At 40.4% G+C, this 21741-nt stretch overlaps 3 protein-coding genes across 3 annotated transcripts in view; 1 reads left to right on the top strand and 2 right to left on the bottom strand.

Annotated features, from left to right (window-relative positions):
- Nucleotides 1-21741, bottom strand: part of Sec23 (transport protein Sec23) — a 229938-nt gene that overhangs the window by 41033 nt on the left and 167164 nt on the right. The window lies entirely within an intron of this gene.
- Nucleotides 8317-9597, top strand: LOC135699744 (formylglycine-generating enzyme). Its single transcript, XM_065220061.1, has 2 exons — nucleotides 8317-8393; nucleotides 8462-9597. The coding sequence occupies exon 2, from the start codon at nucleotides 8468-8470 to the stop codon at nucleotides 9500-9502; it is 1035 nt and encodes a 344-aa protein (XP_065076133.1). The 5' UTR covers nucleotides 8317-8393; nucleotides 8462-8467; the 3' UTR covers nucleotides 9503-9597.
- LOC135699751 (uncharacterized) lies at nucleotides 9833-11051 on the bottom strand. The gene is made up of 2 exons (XM_065220073.1): nucleotides 10948-11051; nucleotides 9833-10876 (listed from the first exon to the last, which is right to left on the bottom strand). The coding sequence occupies exons 1-2, from the start codon at nucleotides 10973-10975 to the stop codon at nucleotides 9918-9920; spliced, it is 987 nt and encodes a 328-aa protein (XP_065076145.1). The 5' UTR covers nucleotides 10976-11051; the 3' UTR covers nucleotides 9833-9917.

The raw sequence follows: 21741 nt of genomic DNA, 5'->3' as shown, positions 1-21741 counted from the left end.
AGTAACACCAAATCTGGAATACATACTTCCGCCGCGAAATAGCGTTGTGTATGCTGAGCTACCACCTCGGGGAAAATGTGGCCTTGCAGATGACGGTAAGCAAAATTTTTGATGAAATGACCAAAACAAAGTGGGCGCGCAAAACAAGCAGCATGGCTTTTAGGTGGAAATAGCAATGAAAGCAGTGAAGTTTGCAAAGAAAGCAGTTTTCCACAGCTTGTGGCTGACATTGAAACCTTGACATTTTTGTGGCTCTGCTGTTCGTGATAAATGTGTCAATATTAGTGTAACTACATGGACTGAATAACTGAACTGTTTTGGCCCACGCACATTGCATTGTTAGGTGATATGAAATCAAAATATTGCTATGTTAGAACACTTTCAGAAAATTTAAATAAAAATGTTGAAATTACGTAACTTTACATAGAAATCACCCTAAGTGTGTGCAGTTTTGGAATAGTATCCGAAACATCAATGCTTTGTGCTGCCAAAATCGAGAGATTACTGTAATAATAATATTGTGATTAAGTATTTCTCAAGTTCGGCTGGAAAAACCGTACCATTGGTACTGCGGGTTCCTGTAAGCATAAAATCCCAATTAGCGGTCAAGAGTCCGTTAACTCCTATCGTTACAACCCCGCGGTGCCGGCTGGGGGAGCAGTACCGAGTATAACCAATGAAAAGATCGGGTAACCAACCCCGGAGGAACCTTTGGTAGTATGCTGATATGGATGGGAGGCTCCTCGCTCCGGAAAGTGCGGCTTTCACACCAAATATAAATTTTGCTGATTTTACACTTGATGAAATATCAGCGAACTTTTCAGCAAAATAATGCTCCAAGCAAAATAGCGAAGAAACGATTTTTTGAATCAACCTTCTCCGAATTGTATGAAGCTTTGCGTAATTGTTTCTTATGGACAATGATGCACATTTGATGAGAAACATCTTTAGATGGGCAGTATAATGATTCATTTTTTTTCAGCATTCTTTCAGTTTAATTCAAGAATAGTCTAATGCATGATAACACTTAAAATTGAATGTTATTGTTGATTCATGTTACCTAATTAAGTATTTTTTCAGCTTTTTTTAGCTCTGTTCAACCTTTTTCAGTTCTTCAAAGAAAAAACATCTTCAGATTTGTATTGCACATGTTGCACCCTTTTAGACTGCTGCACAACAAATTTTGTCACACCAAAATATTGTCACACTTTCTGTGGATGACTCACAGTAGAACCCATAATTTCTGTATATTTGGGTTTTATTTCAATGTTATAAAATTCAGTTTTTTAAAGAAATAAATCAACTTTTTTATCAAAGTAAGGCTGCGGAGTCTTTAAACTTCATCCAACATCAACAGTTAGATAGTTTTCGAACAATTCTGAGCACAAATATCGAAATAAAATTCTTTCATAATTTTTATGTTTTATCACTGGGTACGATTTATACGGCCTTCACTGTACACTGCTAATTTGACGTTTCTTTGTTTTGGTTGTGCATCGTTTATTCAGTCGATACGAGTTGAATGTTGATTTGTTTTGATTTTTCCGTTCGATCGGTAAGTATTTTTCCTTAAGATTTCTCCGATAAACAGAAAATTTCAATTGATCAGGAAAGAAAATGGATAGCGGTGATTCTCCAGAACAAGCTATGGGACGATACGGATGACCCAGAAGCCAATCCAGAAGTTGAATATATCATTGATTACGATGACGCCGGTTGGATGGAACAATCAAGCTACGTTGGATCCGCTCAATGACACTAGTGATGATACTGCGGAGGACAGTGCAATTCGGAATGTGGAAAGGACGGAATATTCTTTCAACGAGACGAGCGAATTGGATCAATCAGATGAACATATGTTTGCCTGCACTCTACTGGCCTATACGCGTCAGTTCAAAGGCCAATCTTCTGGATCACTGGATCTGGCACGGTGGCAGATTTCGGCAAACACAACAGAAAGTTTCATCCATAGAGTATGGGATTTAGCCAGATGCACTTTAATAGGGAGGTAATTTTCGACCAAAATGCTGATGGAACAACAAATCCAGCTTTATAGAGCAAACTATCTAATATGTTGAAAGAAGTTAAGTCGAGTGAATGTTCCCTCTGTGTAGCAACATTCCACCATCCCAGTCCGGCCTATCATACATAGACAAGAAAAGGGGGCTTCCGAATGAATTCCCCGCATCAAATCAGCCTTTTACCCCTTTCCACATATCCCCGGTTTCGTAGCATTCCGCGGTTATCAAATGATACCTCGTCCAAAAACAGAAGATTGGGGTAATCCCATGGTAGTGAACTCAATTCCATGAAAAATCTGTAAACATCATCTTGTCTGACTTCCATTGCTGTTTGCCATACAGTGCAAGTTTGGCCCTCGAAAGACCCCGAAAATAATACCCATAGAGTGCATAAAAGATCTGTATTTTCAGTTAATTATTTATTTTGTCCCGATGAATATTAATTATCAATTTATTTGTGGTGTTTATTTATTCACCTATTGCTGTTGACATAACAAATGAACGTGATGCACACACATATTGTTATTTTTTTTTAGATGCTAGATGTTGTTGTCGAGGTTGATGTCATCTAAGCTGTCAATTTGCAGTGTGATATTTTTTGACATAAGGAAAAATCGGCCAGATAGTCTAAAAGGAAAAGCAATAAGCAATAGTATACTGATTCATTTTTTTCAGCATTCTTCCAGATTAATTCAAGAATAGTTTGATGATGATAAATCTTCCTAATATTCACATTACAGTGTGACCCGATCCTGTCAGCCTCTCCGCGCATCAGACTGTTATTTTTCAATAGCTCCACATAATTGTAATTTCATATCTTCCTCCTTCAACATGGAAGTTTAAGATACACATACCTTGCTAGCTGACAAAATGGGGTCATTGCTGTATAATTATTCTCTTTTTTCAGCCTTCATTTGTATAATTTGAATAGGTTTTCTTGATAGTTGGGTTTGCACGTCTTCCTCATCTTGATCCTCGAACTCGTACGGAGCAACAACCAAAGGAGTTTCGTCACGGATCTGGGTGGCAAACGGAAAACTGTTTTCATCGAACTTGACATCTCTGGCTAGGAATAACTGCTTCTTCTCTTTGTTCCACAGGCGGTAGGCGTTCGGCGCATAGCCGATCATCACAGCAGGCTTGCTTTTCGGATCCAGTTTCTTCCTCTGTGCCGTGGACACCCAAGCAAATGCTTTACAGCCGAACACACGTAGTTTACTAACGTCCGGCTTGTGACCAGTCCACATTTCCGCAGGAGTCTTCCAATCAGATACCGCGGTGGTTGGACTTCTGTTCGTCAGGTATACCGCCTCTAGAACCGCTTCATTCCACAGATTCTTCGGAGTTTGGGCTTCAATCAGCATCGCACGCACCTTTTCGACGATTGTCCGATTGAACCGTTCGGACACTCCATTCTGCTGTGGTGTGTACGCTGCGGTTGGCTCGACTTGGATCCCCTTGGAAACGTACCAATCACGCTGGTCATTGGAGCAATACTCGCGCCCTTGGTCGACAGTCAGCTTCGAAATCGAATGTCCCAGAGCGGCACTCGCCATGGCCTCGTACTCTCGAAACTTCTGGAACACCTCGGACTTCTTCTTGATGGGATATACTACTGCAAAGTGCGTGTAATCATCAATAAAGGTGACGAAGTACCGAGAATCATCCCAAGCCGCTGGTGTAATTGGACCGCACACATCGGAGTGCACTCGTTCTAGAGGTCTTGTAGCACGGACTCTAGTACCCGTGAATGGTTCTCGGCACTGCTTTCCGAGAACACAAACATCACAAAAATCCAATTTATCTGGTTTCTCGGGAATACCTGTTACCATGCCATGCTTCGCGAGTGTCTGCAAACTCTTGCTCCCCAAATGAGCCAGTCGACGATGCCACAGGTTACCAGTCACAGCTCCACACATGTTGGCCGCCACCGTATCGACACGGAGATCGAGCTCGTAAAAATCGCCCAGCATGGGACATCTCGCAATCAGGTCACGACCTTGCTTCATGATCGCTTCCTTTTTCGTGAATGTGACATCAAGATCCGCTTTTGCCATCTTCTTCACAGATAGCAAGTTCGCTCGAAGATCTGGTACGAAGAGGACGTTCTTCAAGCTGATATAGTTACCTTCCTTGTTGACGCCGTTGATCGTGCCACTGTGCCGGGAAATCAGGGATTGATCATCCTTCGCCACGTTTATGACGACAGGGTGCTTCAGCTTCGTGAGGTCGGCGAAACAGTGCTTCACATTCACAAGGTGGTCCGAGGCTCCGGAATCCAGCTTAAAGGAAACTGCTCCCTCGTCCTTTGTTTGGGAGCATCTCCCGGTCATAAAAGCCACCGCCTTACCTCCAGCAGCAGCGTTAGCTTCAGCGCGCCTATCTGTCTTCAACTTCACACGACAGTCCTTGGCCTTGTGCCTCTTCTTCTGGCAACGGTTACACTTTCCGGTGAACTTACCAGGCTTCTGCTTCGATCCTTGGAATGCTGCAGGTTTCTCTTGGCAGGAATCCGCTGCCCGGTCGGTTTTCTTGAGCTCCTCGGCAAGAAGGCGCTCGCGAACAACATCCAGTTTTAGGTTTTCCTCACCTAGATTTTCCAGTGCCGTAACCAACGGATCGAACGACTCGGGAAGGGTAGCAAACAGCTGGGACACAATATCGTTCTCTTCAAGCTTCGCTCCGGCCATCTTCAGTTGTCGGATCAGCTCTTCGAAGGTTTTCAGGTGATCTTTCACAGACGAACCTTCCATCATTCGTAGCTTCGCAAGTTGCTTCCTGACGAATGTCTGCGACGAGACGGACTTCTTGGCGTAGGCGGATTCAAGGCTCATCCACATCTCCTTGGACGTCTCCTTGTCCCGCACCAAATGCAGCAAATCGTCATGAACAAATGACGTCAGCAGGAACGCCGCCTTACCGTCATCTTCCTGGAACTTCGTGAGCTCGGCCGCTTCCATCGGAGGATCCTTCTTGATGATATCCAACAGCTTCACGGACTTCAGATACTTCTCCACTCGAAATTGCCAATTGTCGAAACCGGTGCCCGAGAACTGCGGGATCCCGTGGACCAAATCCTTGCGTGAGTCGCCCATAACCTCTTGATAGTTAGAAAGAACCGGAACAGCAAAGTTTAAAAGTAGAATGGATTTTATTTAACGACTAGCTTGAGTGGAGTCTTGAACAGGAATGAATAGTTTTTCACCGTTGTTTATTTAAGAAAACTTAGGTTGCTAGGGGTGACGTTCGGTCTCCAAGGAGGTGATCAGCACACTGCGTTACCGATTTACTCCAACAGGTTTTAAATTGTATGTATGTAAAAGTTTCTTTTTAATATCAGGTCAAAACTATCCATTTTGTTCAAGCTAAACCTTTCACACAACTAAACATTGATGAACAAAATTTACCCTGAGAATATAGCGAGGAATATAGTAATATCGTAATATTTTGTATTTATTTTTAATTTAATTTTTTTCTCGAATCAATTGCATGTATGATTTGTGCTTAATAGATAGCAGACTTAAGCAGTGCCGACGCGTAACTACTTTGAAGTACCTGTTCAACATGATCAATAAAAAAGTTCTATTTCTAAAAACTTCAGATAAGGCCTTCGAACTTCATGCAAGTTCTACAAAATTCGGGAAAGTCTTACGAGTTTCAGGAAAATCCTGTGAACTACTGTGATGACCTACGACGGTCATGGAATCTCTCCGAACCTTCAGAGAAGTTCTAAAAATTTCAGAGAAGTCTTACGAACTTCAGGGAAGTCCTTTACAATTGGGGGAATAACTACGAATTTTACAGAATTTTCTACAGATTTAATGCAACTTCTACGACATTTAGGCATTGCTTAACCCTTAAGGATAATCCTATGACACTTATGGATTTTTTCCGAGCTTCAGAAAAGTCTTCAATACTCTTGGGAAGTCCTCTGAACTTAACATAGTTCTCCAAGCTCAAAAAAGTTCCTAGAGTTTCCGAGAAGTCAATTGAACTACAGGTAGTCCTACGAAATTCATGGGAGCTCTCCAAACTTCAGGGAATTTCCAAGAAATTAAGGAAAGACACACACACTTTTGGAAAACCCTTCGATATTTAAAGCCTTATGAACTTCAGGGTAGCTCTTCTAAATTTAGGGTCCTCATATATTCAGTTAAGTCATAGAGGTAACTCTAAGACCACTGGGTCCCGAAGAAAATCATTATTATTTTTGGCTCACTCAGTACCAGAACAACGGTCCCAAGCAGTCCCAAGCTATTTCACTCACCCCTGCATGTTCTGCATGAATCCACACACCCCTGATGTTATCTGTCAAACTTTCATAGCGAATCAAAAAAAAAACATAGTGTAGTAATAGAATTTCAACTAGAATAGGGTACGTTAATCGTTTGCTTGGGACCAACAGGCTACTAAAGTGGTGAGTCAATTTAAAATCGTTAGTTTCGTATTGATTGTTGTTATAACTGCTTAGTCTGTGTCGTGACAGCGCTTAAGACCAGAAGGTCCCGAAATAACGTGCTCAACTTTTTGGCTCAGCTCTGGTACTCTTCGGTCCCAAGCTAATCGATTCACCCCTCGAAACATAGGAAAATCCACTAACCCCTCATTTTATCTGTCAAACTTTCATAGCGAATCAAATCAAACATTTCGTAGTACTAGAATTTCGACTAGAATGGGATACGTTAATCGTTTGCAGGGGTGAGTGAAATAGCTTGGGACTGCTTGGGACCGTTGTTCTGGTACTGAGTGAGCCAAAAATAATAATGATTTTCTTCGGGACCCAGTGGTCTTAGAGTTGCCTCTATGCCACTACTACTGGATTGTACCACATGGCAACACTACTAATGGATTGTACCACATGGCAACACTAAATGTACTAGAATGTTTTGGTTCTATCTCTTTCACTCTACTCTAAACTGAAATGCATAAAAAAATGACAAAATGATACACTTTTTGCACACTGTCAAAGATCATATTGCACACAAAATCAACTATGTTCAAATCAAAACAAAAATACTAGCCCATCTGGTGGCTGATGGCACAAGCTTCTAAGAAAATCCTATTACAGCGAACCACATTACTTTAATTCAGGCATAACATTTGATAACGGCACAATAGCATTTGTAAACAAACTTTCTCAGGCCCTTTACACGCGAACCAATACCACTTTCGGAAAGGTGATAGTGGCCCCTATCCGATGATGTTGTTGGTTTGCGTGGGTGTACTTTGGTTCGCATGTAAAGGGCCTTAGAAAGTTTGTTTACAAATGCTTTTGTGCCGTTATCAAATGTTATGCCTGAATTGATTTCTTCGCCAGTTAGTCGTCTGTCACTTCGTTAGTGATTTTATTTACTGTTCATCATTTCCGCATTCGCCATATTCAGATAACATTTCTGAAACTTATGAGTTTGGTATGGTTTTGTCACCACCAGCACCAAATTTTCGGGGTACACTGGCAATATACTGGAGTCCAACTTGACCGACAATATCCCTCGCAATATCCTTAAAGAACCCAATAAAAAACCGCAGGTCTATTTTGTCCCAGCTGTTTGTTGTCCGTCTTACCACAAACGAAGTGACAGACGACTAACTGGCGAAGAAATCAATTAAAATAATGTGGTTCACTGTAATAGAATTTTCTTGGAAGCTTGTGCCATCATCCACCAGATGGGTTAGTTTTTTTTGTTTTGATTTGAACAGAGTTGATTTTGTGTACAATGATTCTTTGACAGTGTGCAAAGAGTGCGTATCATTTTGTAATTTTTTTTATGCATTTCAGTTTTGAGTAGAGTGGAAGAGATAGAATCATAACATTCTGATACATTTGGTGAAAATGCTAGTTCAATCCAGTAGTAGTGTTGCCATGTGGTACAATCCAGTAGTAGTGGTGTTGCCATGTGGTACACTGAAAAATTGAAATAGCAGGTTAGTCACCAAAGTTTTCGAGCCGCTCCGTCTGTCACTTCGTTTGTGGTCTTACCCCGAACCCATCTTCTAGTACCGCATCTAACTACTCTGCATTAAAATCATTCGTCACACCCCTCGATTTCTTATCATTTATATCAACAAAGCACAAACAAACATCGCGAATCGCGATAAATTTATAGCGAATTCGTTTATTATTCAGTTCCAACCTGGATCGGGTATCAAGATTGGGTCTGCTTGTTTTCTGACAAACGTCAGTTTGCTCGTTTGTTTTTAAAACCTAGCTCAGGTTGAGGTTCGCACTGACAAAAAGTTCGGTTTCGCACTGGGTTGGAACTGGTTCCAACCCCGATAATAAACGAATTCGCTGTTAGATTAATAATCAATTTTGTTTTCTTATCTTAACTATCAGCTGTTTGAATTCGGATACGACGACCTTATAAGCGGGTAAGCCTTTGAACTTATAAAATGCAGTTTACAATGCAATGATGATATGAATTTCAATTTTTCTACAGACCGTCATGGTTTTTCATGCTCGCCTTATCGCATTGGCCCTATTGAGTGTAGTGGTGGACCCGGCCACTCCGGATTGTGGCTGCAACAAGCTCAAACAATCGGGACCGGGTCAAAAGCCTCCCTCGGAGAAAGTGATTTTTCCTGGCCAAAAGCATCATCATGAAAACCAAAAACAGGAGAGCATGGCCCAGCTGGTAAAGCATTCGAGAAAAATCGAAGGGATGAGCCTGATCCCGGGAGGAAAGTATCTCATTGGAACCAACGAACCATTTTTCATCAGCGACCACGAAGGACCCGAAAGGGAAGTCGAAATTAAGGCATTCTATCTGGATCGTTACGAAGTTTCCAATCGTGAGTTTGAGGATTTTGTTGAGAAAACGAGCTACATAACGGAGGCGGAACAGTTCGGCGATAGTTTTGTGTTTCAAGAATTGTTGGATCCGAAGGTCAGGGAGCAATATAAGGACTTCCGAGTAGCGGCTGCCTTGTGGTGGTACAAGGTTTCCGGGGCTAGTTGGCGTTATCCGGAAGGGGATAAGTCCAGAGGAATCGAACATCGGACGGATCATCCGGTGGTTCACGTAACGTGGAACGATGCCGTGGCTTACTGTAAATGGCTGGGAAAACGACTACCGACGGAAGCGGAATGGGAAGCTGCTTGCAGGGGTGGAAAGAAGCGGAAGTTGTTCCCATGGGGAAACAAGCTGATGCCGAGGGATGAGCACTTCGTGAACATCTGGCAAGGAGAATTCCCAGAGAATAATCTAGCCGAGGATGGATGCGTGGGTACTTGCCCGGTGGACAAGTTCAAGCAGAATCAGTTCGATTTGTACAACATCGTCGGAAACGTGTGGGAGTGGACTGCCGACTTGTGGGATGCGAAGGAAAACGTTAAGCCGCCGAATCGAGTGAAAAAGGGTGGATCGTACTTGTGCCATGAGTCGTACTGTTATCGCTATCGGTGTGCGGCGAGATCTCAGAATACGGAGGATAGCTCTGCGGGAAATCTGGGCTTCCGTTGCGCGGCTGACGAGGAGTGAGTCTCATTTCCGCTCCAACTCTATAATGATATTTTACGTCAAGATCTTGATTAGCTTCAGTATCTCAAATGAACTATGCGCATTTTAATTTTAAATTGCTATGAATCTGATCATGGTACGAATGCTATTTTATTTTGTTGTTGCTAGGTATCAAAATTGTAACAATATATATGAATTAAATTAGTGGAAAAAATGGCTTGAACATTAATGCATCACCTGGTTCTCCTTTAATAGTTCAGGGATCTTCTGTGACCGACATTGAGTACTTTAACAGTTTTACAGTCAATCGACTTTTAACGTCGATCGTTTCCTTTATAATTTATAAAGATATATAATGCAGTTGTTCTTTCGATGAAACACAACACAGCATCCGCAAATAACGCTCTCTGTTTAATAATATTGATCCCATTACAACTCACATATTGTTCAACCATGACAAATCGTCATCCACCGGTTGTGCCACCTCCTTCTTCACCTTCTTCTTCCTCGAGGGAGACTGTGCTTCCTCTTTGATCAGCATTTTAATCATATCGCCAGTGGGACCGTCAGCCGACAGTTCCAGCTCATCATGCTTGCGTTTCTTTGACTTTTTCTCGGCAACGTGCTCCTTTTGTTCTTCACCGGCGTCAGCAACTATACCCAAATTTGCATCCTTCTGCAAATAGCACGAGTCCGCCCGTTGCTGTGCCAGCGAAAGAGCTTTCTTTACCCGTTTCGGTAGTTTGAGGGCCGCCTTATATTTCAACCCGAGCAGTGGATGACGCACTCGGATCTCCTCTGGAAATGGAATCTCCTCGTCGACGTCGATAGCCGCCGTCCTCTGACCTTCGCTTCTGACGAACTTGGTCGGAATCTTTTCTATCTGAAGAGTTTCACGAATTTGTATCGTACCCACCGGTACGAAAGATTTGAACTCCGTTCCGGACATGATGGTGACTGGTTTTTGGATGGCATTCTTGACAACGAATCCTTCCAGTTGCTGTTCCGTGTGTGGCGAATTAATCTTGCTAACCGTTTCCAGCGGGAAGCTCTCCAGTTTAGCTCCATGCAGCAGTTTCCTAGCATTGATGGACGTTGGACACTTGACTATCCAAACTTCGTCATCGGAATCGGTCAGATCGATATCGACACTGTTCTTGGCTTTGCTGCGTCTAACGAAGGGAAACTTGTTGAGGTACTTTTCCACGGTATTCTTAACCGAGCTCGGGGTGTTCGATGCCATGCTGGCTTGCGAAGCTGGAGCCGGATCTTCCGATTCATGAGATGCGCTGCTATGATCGCTATCACTATGGTTGGATTTGATTTTTTTGGCCGGAGGCGGGGAGCTTTGTGTAGAAGCAGCCAGTGGGGTTTGTGGGATGTCGCTATCGGATTCTGGGAAAATGCAGATAAAAGCACAGCAATGTCAGAGTTGATTGGTTGGTAAGACATGAAACACTATTTACCCGAAGAAGACGGCTCAACTTTCACCATGTTTATCAGATTAAAGGCAATGAAAACGCATCAAAATTAACTATTTTTTACAATGTAAACAAACGTGCTCAGCTCGTTCACGTTGGAAACTACTGTCAACGACTGCGATGCGAACGAAGCACGTAATCAAAACAGAACTGATGCGAAACACGATGAAAACAAGACCCGAGGGGCTGCACGATACGAACTCAGATGGGACAGATGTATAATCTAGTACTTCTTTCTAGCTGATACACTCACCAATGATATGCCTTCCAACTTGCGTGAAAGTTAGATGGCGGTTCACGGCCGTGGTTTTTCCCTCAACTCGCAAAATCTTATACACGGTAAGAAAAAAGTTCCCAACGGCAAGTTCACTTTTACCTACCTAGGGGTAGTAAAGTGTGGGAACCTAACGTTGAGTATAATCATATTTGCCTACTTTTGGGTACAACTAACTTACTTTTGGGTAGAAAGCTAGTGGAAAATTCCATACGAATTGGGTTCTTTAAGGGTATTGAGGTAAATGCATATTCGTAATCTGCATTTAAATTGGAACCCAAACCCAAAATTTCATCAATTTTGGTACACTGGAACTATTTTAAATAAGTACGATTACATTTGCAAAAATCACCTTATTAGCGCCCCTCGGTGTCACTTTGTATGGGAGCGAGATGTCAGTTTGTTAGTTTAGTGTCAAACAGGGAAGTTATTATTTTGCTTTATATCTTAATTTAAAAATCGAGATGAAAGTGTGTGGGTCCGTAAAAAATATCGCTGTGCTCCGAAAACGAAGCTCTTTCAGATGATGTATAAAAAACGATACATTTTTCAAAATTAAAGAACCCAATTGTACACAAGTAAATGAAAACTACTTTGGCCCGCTTTACCTACTTTTGGGTTCCTGCACTATAGTGCCAAGATGAGTAAAAAGAACTTAATTTTGAGTACTTTTTTCTTACCGTGTAGGTCCACAGCCTAATAGCAACAATCAATACGAAACTAACGATTTTAAATTGGCTCACCACTTTAGTAGCCTATTGGTCACAAGCAAACGATTAACGTACCCTATTCTAGTTGAAATTCTATTACTACACTATGTTTGTTTTGATTTGCTATGAAAGTTTGACAGATAACATCAGGGGTGTGTGGATTCATGCAGAACATGCAGGGGTGAGTAAAATAGCTTGGGACTGCTTGGGACCGTTGTTCTGCTACTGAGTGAGCCAAAAATAATAATGATTTTCTTCGGGACCCAGTGGTCTTAGAGTTACCTCTAGGGTTTGGTTTCAAGATTTTCGAGAGCAACAACATTTGAAAAGGGCCAAACTATTTCTGCCAATTTTTTTCAAAAAAATATTATGGAAAAATGACAACTCCAACAAAAATATGTTGTATGGATGACTTTTAGGAATTTGATCAAATTATCGAAAAAAAAAATACTGAAAAAAATTTCATTTGAGACATACACTGAAAAATATGGAATTTTCGATTAATCCAAGTGATTAGTTGCTGATTAGACAAAATTGAATCACAAATGGAGCTTCATTGGGTTCTGAGATGATTTTGAGCTTCACTGGTTTAGTTTTGTGTAAAAATGGTACGTTAAAAAAATCAGTTCAGACATGAAAAAGTTTTTGTAAGAAAAACTTTTTTTCCTTAAAAGTGCCCATCTTGCAATGTATGGACGGTTGATAGTAAACATAATTACCTATCTTGAGGCAAAGTTTCATTCAAATCAAAAATGGCCATTTTTTTAAATCGACTATAAATTTTAAAAATCAATTTTTTTTCAGTGTAGGTCCCAAATGAAATTTTTTCAGTATTTTTTTTTTCGATAACTTGGACAATTTCCTAAAAGTCATCCATACAACACATTTTTGTAGGAGTTGTCGTTTTTCCATAATATTTTTTTTGAAAAAATTCGGCTGAAAAAGTTTGGCCCTTCTCAAATGTTAGTCTAGATAAATTTTGGAAAAACTAAGTATGCAAAGTGGCATATTTAGTCAAGGTCCACACATCCAGAAAGTTTCATTGAAATCTGAGAGGGTGCTGCCAGCTCCGAATACGATTTGGCGCGAAATGCGTCTATTACCGTACGAATTGACCTTCAAGGGTGCAATCACCCGGCGCAGAAAGAAACTCCTACTTATTTTCCCAAAACAAAAATTACAAGGGACAGCCAGCGCAATGGTGACGTAGGACTACATGGTCTTAACTGCGGCAGGAGCTTGTGTTTTGTGTAATAGGTAATAGGAATTCGAGCGGGGTTATCTCTGTTCATACTCTTTAGGCTATGAACCATTTGCCGAGTTAAATTTAACTCGTGGTTAAAAGTGACATTTCGAAAATTATTTTCTATGTTCGAAAATCCCCGTGCTGTTGATCGACCGGTTTTCGAGCCACAGTTGTCAAAATTTAACTTCTTGTCTGTCAGAAGTAACCACGCTCGGATAGCAGGGTTAATCGATAACTTTCCATTTGTCAAATTTTAACCAAAAGTTAAAAAAATCCACCAAATGGTTCAGAGCCTTAGTATGACGCGCTTGACATAGATGGCCCACAGCGACTCACGAAGATTCCGATCAATAGCGGTGCGGCTTCTTCCTCCTTCTATGGATGCTTCTCTGGGCTGCAGCTCGCTGCTTGTAGGCAGGATTTCGTTGTGTACTGGAGAATATCACTCACCCCGCGGTGATTGAATAAACACCGTTTGGTGAGACCGGATGGAATTCAACTTTGAAATCTGTGTTAGGGAAATCGCTTTTTGCATTCAACCGGTGATAATTTTAACTATCATAGCAACAGGTGCACATTCATGCAATTTTCATTAGTGACATTTTGACTAATTAATGATAAAGTCTTAATTTTGACAGATGCGTAGAAAAAATTCCTATCGTATTAAGAATTAAAATCCATCATCTCTGGATCAACATCAAGCCACTTTCATGCCACAACCGACTTTGGTTTATGAAATTGCACCGCCCCTCCTCCATGTTGCCTTCAAGAACATGGTATGTTAGATTTAAATATATCTAGATAGAGCTGAAATTAGGCGTAACAGCTTTTGTAAACATTGATTTCTCTCGTTGTTTTTTTTAGGAATTTGAGGCACGCTCACGCAAACCAACATTACCGTCGGGTAGTCTTACCAACCGGTGAACACTCGTGTGTATTTCAGTTACCGTGGGGGCGTAATTTGTGATTAGCCTCGGTCCCTTTCAAATTGTATCATTATTTATGTACGGTCCTTAATATTTGAAATGATGTTTCGCATTCATCTAGTGATGGCCGATTTTCATTCGAATAATCGATTAATCGACTAACGAACCAAACAGTAACATATTTGTAATCGGTTATATCATGCCGATATAAGCATTAACTTCTGCAGAGGATCATCACCGATCGTTTCAAACAAGTTTTGCACTCTCATTGGTGGAAAAATGACTGCACAGCGAACAAAAAATAATCGATTAGTTGTTAATCGAGTAATTAAAAATTGGGACATCTCTGATTTTGGTGTGATTGTTTTGATAAAAAAGCGCGCAAAATTTCATCTCTACCGAGGGGGCAGCAAAACCACAAAATTACCTTGCATACTGGGGGTATTCATTGGATGAAAGGGACCGTGAAAGAGAACACTAAAATAGAAAGTTTTTCTTCCGACAGTTTCATCTTAGTATTCATCTTTGGTCTTACCCTACCTGATGGTTATGATATGACATCATCGAAAGAAGTCATTGTTTAAAAAAGCTGCTACGCCCTAATTCTAGCTCTATCATGAAATGGGTACTTAAATCAGATTGATAAGCTTGACAAATGTCTAAAAAATACTCTTTTACAAATAAATAGTGGTCCTGAAAAGGACCGTTTTGTCGTGATGGTTGAGTAATGCTGAGCTATTAGGGTGTTAAACTCAGATGAGGCTGGTGAGCTGTATGTTATTTATTTGGAATGAGGGTGACTCGCTTGGCATAGATGGCCCACAGCGACTCACGAAGAGCTACTGATTCCGATCAATAGCGGTGCGGCTTCTTCCTCCTTCTATGGATGCTCATGTGGGCTACAGCTCGCTGCTTGCAGGCAGCCTTTCGTTGTGCACTGGAGAACAATGCTGAACGCCACGCCTCGAAAGCACTGCTGCTGCTGCTGCTGATGCCGACGACCGGACACAACCACACACGGTCATTCGAACTGAATCCGATCAGCGCACAGTGGGGATTTTGGTAGCAAAAAGGCTTGAAATTGTCTGCCGCTCAAACCACACATTGTAACATATGACTTCCTTCAAGAAAAATGTCATATTTTGCCCCAAAATCCCGTATTTTCTGTAGTTCTGTCCAATTATGATACTTCACTGATTCAAATAGTCAGAAATAGAATTGTAGCCACCAACCAGAAACATCCTGTCCGATTAGTGTATAATAGCACAAAAGCAGATTCAAGAGAAGCTTTTCATATTACTGCTATTAGAGTTACCTCTATGGTATAATCATCGACAAACCGACATGAAACTTAAACTTAACTCTTGATCGAGAACAGGGATGGAAAATCATTTACATTCATTTCGTGCATTCATTTATATTCATTTGCCTCTTACTTTTTTCGTCAACAGAATACCGTAAAATAATGTATGAAGCTTTTGTTGCTTTTGATATGAACTACAACTTTTGTTAGTAACTAAAATCTTTATCTCTTATGCATGACGAAATAGAGCTGGCAGAACATGTTATTGTTTTTTAGTGAATGCAATTTACATTCACTGAAAAACAATAGTGGGTTCTTATCGCTCTGATTAATCATGCATAAGAGATACAGATTTGAGTTGTTTACAAAAGATGTGTTTGTTCTATTTTATAGAATTCTGTTGATGAGAAAAGTTAGAAGCAAATGAATGTAAATGAATGTAAATGATTTTCCATCCCTGATCGAGAATCTATAACGGCCGATTTAAATGTGCAGTGATCCCATCTGTCAAAACCATAGAAATGTTTATCTAGATAAAAATAATTTGTCCGAAATAGATTGGACACGAACCAACTCATAAATTTTGTACGCATGTTCGTGGCTAGGATAAATATTTTCTGCGAACACGGTGGCAGATGTCAGTTTTGTGCTTTGATCAGAAATTTCTTTGTAATTTGTATGATCATTTATGTCGGTTTGTCGATGGTATAATACTCTTCCGGTTACCATTATTCAACTTAAATTGGACGTGTTTCATGTTAAAGACCTTACCTTTTGCCACACATATGCTTAAATGGTCCAGTAGGTATAGTAGACGCCTGTAAATCGGCGACTGCCGGTTTGAATCCCAAAATGCAAAAGTAATTTTTAGACATATAATAACAATATAAATATGTAAATCCAATTAGTCAGCAACATAACATGGTAAAGCAGCCTTATAAAAAATATAAGATATGAAGCGGCCTTCCATTATTTTTTCGAAATAAACTATAAAGCTGAACAAGGGATGGAAAAGACTTTTATTTAATGCCTTAAAGAGCTTATAATTTAAATTAATTTTACGCTTTCGGCTGACTAAAATCACCAGATTTAGATGTTTAAAAGCTGGACAAAGGTTAACGTGGTCTAAGTACAACAATTATTCACACAAAGGCTGAATTAAAATCGTTGAAACAACACTTATTAAGCATCAAATCGTTACCTGGTAGGGTAGGTAGCGCTCGCGAATTGTTAAATCACTGATTGTGCCTGTCTAGCTGCAGATTAGCTTATAAAGACAAAAATTGGCTTATACAGCTAATTTTTGCCTGTATCAGCAAGTCTGCAGCTAAAATTGTTTGTTGGGATATTCTAATAAAAAAACCTTAATCCTGATAAATAAAAGGATAGCTAAATAATAACCATCTGCACTATGCCTTACTAACGTCCGAAAATAACTCGTCTTTGCAGGATCTAAAGACTATCATGTACTTCGTCAAAGCAACATACTTGACAAATCTTGTCATGTTAATAAATATTTCGTTTGGACTTTGTTCATGTGGAAACTCTTTATTATTATTAGCATTATTATAAGCTTTATATTCTAATCCCCAAAGTGTTCCGACAGGCAATTGGCGATTATTTGCCGATGGAAATCAAGTGCCAGAGAGGCGGCTTCAGCACCTGGCCAGGCCTGGGAACCACGTGAGTCCAATTTTTATCTCCAATTAAAATATATTTTACCTAAAAATAATAGATGAAGTATCAAGTTGGTTTATGGAAAAGCGCTTGTACTCACTTTTAATATATTTTTTTGCGCCACGGAGTATTCCCACTTGCTGTATTTTTTTATTCCAATAAAAACATTTCAACCGATCAATGCATATGGGCCTATCTACATTGATCGATTCTCTTCATTGATTTTCTCTTTTGTTAATTACTCGGCGCATTTGGCTGTGTTTGTCATATTAGTTGCTCGATAATAGCTTCTTCCATCGAACTGTTTGTCGAAAATAGCCGTAAACGATTTTACATGGCTGTGGCGATCCAAAAAGAATCGATCAAACGTAGTTGATGTAGTTAGAGCTTTATGCATGGTTCGGGTTGATTTCAAATTAGACGGTTATGCTTGTTAGAACAAAACACTTCTGTATGAAAACCGAAGTGGCATGATATTTCTTGTCTTGACAATCATAGTGACATGCTTTGATCGACAATACAAAATGACAGACTATTTATCAGCAGTGAATAAGGCACTTGTGATACAGTTTTTGTCGCACGTCGTTTGATGCCGATTTTGCAATGGTCGTCATGGTAGCTCAAACTTATGCAGTGACGGTAACTATTTTTAGCACTGGTTTTAGGTACTACTCGTACTACTGAACATGAAGTTGGTTTGCGAACAGTACCAACTGATAGTTGAAAAATGCGATCACATTTGTGTTAAGCTTTCCGCGAAATCCGCGCCAAACGCCGCGCTAGCTGTAATAACCCTGTAATTGGCAACGAGGAAATAATGGAAATCCATTGTTTCACACTCGATCTTTATTAGATCAATGCCAAAGCAACCATACCAAATTGTTTCCTCATTCCTCGTGGATTATCTTCTTTTTTCTCTCCTTCAACATTTGATGCTGCAGCTGCACTATACATATGGGAAAATTAGCCGATGGATCTAAAGATTGGGTCCATCGATAAAAATGCATTGTTCTTATAAAATGCCTAGACAACACAAATGAAATGTATGTAAGGGCCCAATATTAGGCTACAATTTACGATCAACAATTAAACAGACTTCATCAGCTTTTGTAAACAAAACTTCCTGCGGCCTGTTTTCGTGAATCGGAGCTCGTCTAGGCATACCAACAAAACTATCGGCTAGGGGAAGCTTCCCTCTACCTGGTGATGTATTGGGTTTGCACAGGTGAGCTGTGATACACGAGAAAAGCCCGCAGGAAGTTTAGTTTACAAAAGATGTTGAGGCCTTTTCAATTATTGTTGATCTTGAATTGCAACGCTTCTCCCGCTTATTCTCTCTCTCTTCAACTCTCACCGAAGCATTATTTTACCGGCTACTACGAGCGCGTGGCACACTTGACTCGACTCCCGACAACACGTGTTCCGATGAAATTTGCGCGCGCTCTCTCGCTCTCCGAATAAACACAAAAATGCAACGCGGTTGCTCGTTAGAGCGCACTCGTAAGAGGCATTAGCCGATGGTTTTACGAGAAGAGCTGAAAGAGTGTATCAGCAACGAACCTTGTAATCTCTTCGACGCATAGCGGGTTTTAGTATGCAGTAGCTATATGGTGGTGTGGTATACTAAGCAAATGCATCCGATAAAAATCGTTCAGTTTCACGCGATCTGCGAACCGGGACGGTTGTTTTTCTTGTTTTGATTGCTTTTTTCGGGGTAGAGCCTTGTGGTGTTTTAAACTATCGGGTACGTTTTGGCTTATGTTTTGATTGATCTTGAATTTTTCTCCTCGATTGTTTGGGGAACAATATTTAAAAAAAAAACAGGAATTGCGATTAACACATATAAACTTGATTGGTGGAAATTTAGCAAACCAGCCAATTCATTTTCAAAAGGCTATCGCCTTCGGTGTTGTAAATTTTGCAATCTAGAGGTGTTGGTATAATTGGCACTTGCGCACCCGAAGCGTGAGAGATTGAATTAGTGAGTATAGTGACCCAGTGCTGCACACGAAAAGGAGACCAAGACGAATAGTGGACTGAGAAGAAAAAAAAAATGGATTGGTATTTTCGAACGCTAAATTAGGAATTTTTCGAAGAGTCTGTCCAAAAGAGTGTTGTGCTACCTGGTTGTTGCTGTTGCATACTACACTACCTTACACTAAGTGAGGCTGTGTTGTGTTGTATTTACCGACTAGAAAAAGGTGGTCCGAAGAAATCGGCAAGCAAAACACGCACCTCGCCAGACACGCGGATGGGAGAAGAAAGAGAATGACAGCGGAAAATTGTGTTAATAGCGGAGTGCTTCGGCGAAGATTAAGTAATAGTGTGTATATACAACAAAAATATGAACAAGTAAACAAGCAGAACGAAAGATGAGAGAAAGATGATGATGAAGTAGAAGAAGAAATGCAATCTGCACCGATCGACAGACACACCGAACACGATAAGACCTATAAGCCATTCAACGAACGACTGACGGACAGAAGTGATGCAGCGTGATTTGATATTTTTGATTCGAATGAAGATGCGAAACGGATTTAGCACCAAACTGCGACTCATGCAGCCTCCCAATGACAACAAGGGTGGAACCAGCGAAAGTGTTTTGCATATGTATTCCACAGTTTGTTTGCAATTCAAACATTTTTTTGCCCGTGATTTCATGATACACGGGCCGATTCGATACATGCTCCGTTCGGGTTTCGATGAAATTGAAAATATGAAAACGGTGGAGGCTGTGTGCGTATGCAACGACGAGGATTGCTAAATGATATTGTAAACTGGACAAGATTCTGGCAAATATTTACTCAATTGGAAATGACAGTCTCTGTGCCGACAATACCTGCAATTATTCAAGTTGAAGTGCGGGCGTATAGCGGCAATCTGACTGCGCTTTCTGTATAGGAACTTTAGAAAACGGCAGCCTCCACCGAAGCAAGTTTAGAATTTCGAAACTGATTCGAGCATCCGACTACTTTTCGTAGTAATCCTTGGCTTGAGGCTGTGACGTTTAGTGCACTCTGATCAATCAAACCGGTTAATGGGAAAGCGGAGTTATGGTATTCGGTTTTACGATGTTAGCGGTGGTATATCCTGCTATCTCAGATATAATCGTAGCTAACCGAAATATGAAAGATGAAGGGGTATGGGAAAACTTAATTCAATGAACTTCTGATACCTATGCTTTGTTTATTTTGTCAATTCTGTTCACTTGGGGCATATCCCTCTACTTCCCGCCACCTTTTAGCGGGGTAAACTTTAGGAGCTGGGACAAAAAAACATTTTTTTTTAACAAATTGGTTGCAAATCATTCTGTGAAGTTACCCATGTCATAAAAATATGTTCTGATTTTCAAAAAAAATATTGAAAAAATGCTTTTGACCTTTAAAAAAATTCCTTCCTTATGGCATTTAGACTAAATAGATTTTTCAGAAATTTGAGTCAGTATTTGCTAGTGAGTTCTACTTTCAGCTGGCCAAGTTTGGTTAAAATTGATGCAATCGTTCGCAAGAAAGTTGTAAATTAAAAAAATAATACAATTAGAGATGCTTAACTTCAATATCAGACTTAAAAAGGACATTTTATACGATAGATAAAGCGATGAAAATTGAAAATTGTATATAGAAAGTTGAAAGTGAGCAATTGACAACTTTGATGAAGGTACGAATCAGGTCGAGCTTCCCTCATCCGTTGATGAGGGATGGTGAGGGGTGTTTCCCTCTGCCATCCCTTGCTAAAGGGATAATCGCCGATTCACTCATGTAGCAAACAGTTCTATCGATTGGCCTCAATTTCGAAAGTAAAAATGCCGAATTAAAAGAAAAACGGGGCAGCAGAGGGATATTTTGCTTCGGGAAATTGGTGTGACCCGGGGCCAAATCAATTTGTTTCAAAGGAAGTTTAATTATTTTGGAAATTTATCAGTATGCCAAGACTGGCGCAAATTTCAAGCATTCTCATAGCTTCCCCTAACCCACTTAACGTTAATAGTTCCTTTTAATTTGTTAAGCTTCCTTATTGTATTCATGTTGCTTGTGGTATGGTATTGAATTGTGGTATTTGATGGTATATTTTGGATTTCACATTTAAGTGCTCTGAGACTACGAGCGTCAATTTTGACATAAAATTGAGTCAAAACAGACGCGAAATTCAGCGCAATCAAACGTACTTTTCGTCGAGTAACGAACTTTTCAGTCTCGGAGCATTTCTTGCACAATTTTTCAAATAGACCAATCGATTCTCTTCATCAACTTTCTTTTTGGATCGTCATGGCCGTGTAAATTCATTTGCGGATATTTTTGACACACAATTCGATGAAAGAAGTTATGATCCAACATCCAATACGAAAAATACGTCAGGAATTAGTTATTTCTAAGTATGTAGGATATTAATTTTAGAAAAGTGAGCGGAGGTAGACGGTGTGGGTAGCACCTCCGTGAGCGATGCTCTTTCTTTGCCTTGCCATTTACCGTGGGATACAAACGGTATGGATTGGTTAGGGGAACGAATTGAATGGAGTAGCGCTCTCGCGCTCAGACTGAGCTGTCAAGAATTTTACGCTATGAAGTTAATTTGATTATCCTCTATTGTTACATGATGCAGCTGAAGTAACGTTGGTTGTCAAGATTCGCCATGTACAACACACC

Source organism: Ochlerotatus camptorhynchus, unplaced genomic scaffold (genome assembly GCF_037179485.1).
Source record: "Ochlerotatus camptorhynchus isolate MF236.1 unplaced genomic scaffold, CSIRO-AGI_Acam_v1.1 ptg000010l, whole genome shotgun sequence".
In the NCBI taxonomy this organism is placed as follows: Eukaryota; Metazoa; Arthropoda; class Insecta; order Diptera; family Culicidae; genus Ochlerotatus; species Ochlerotatus camptorhynchus.
Note: the sequence above shows the minus strand (reverse complement) of the source record. Positions and strands in the feature narration are given on the sequence as shown.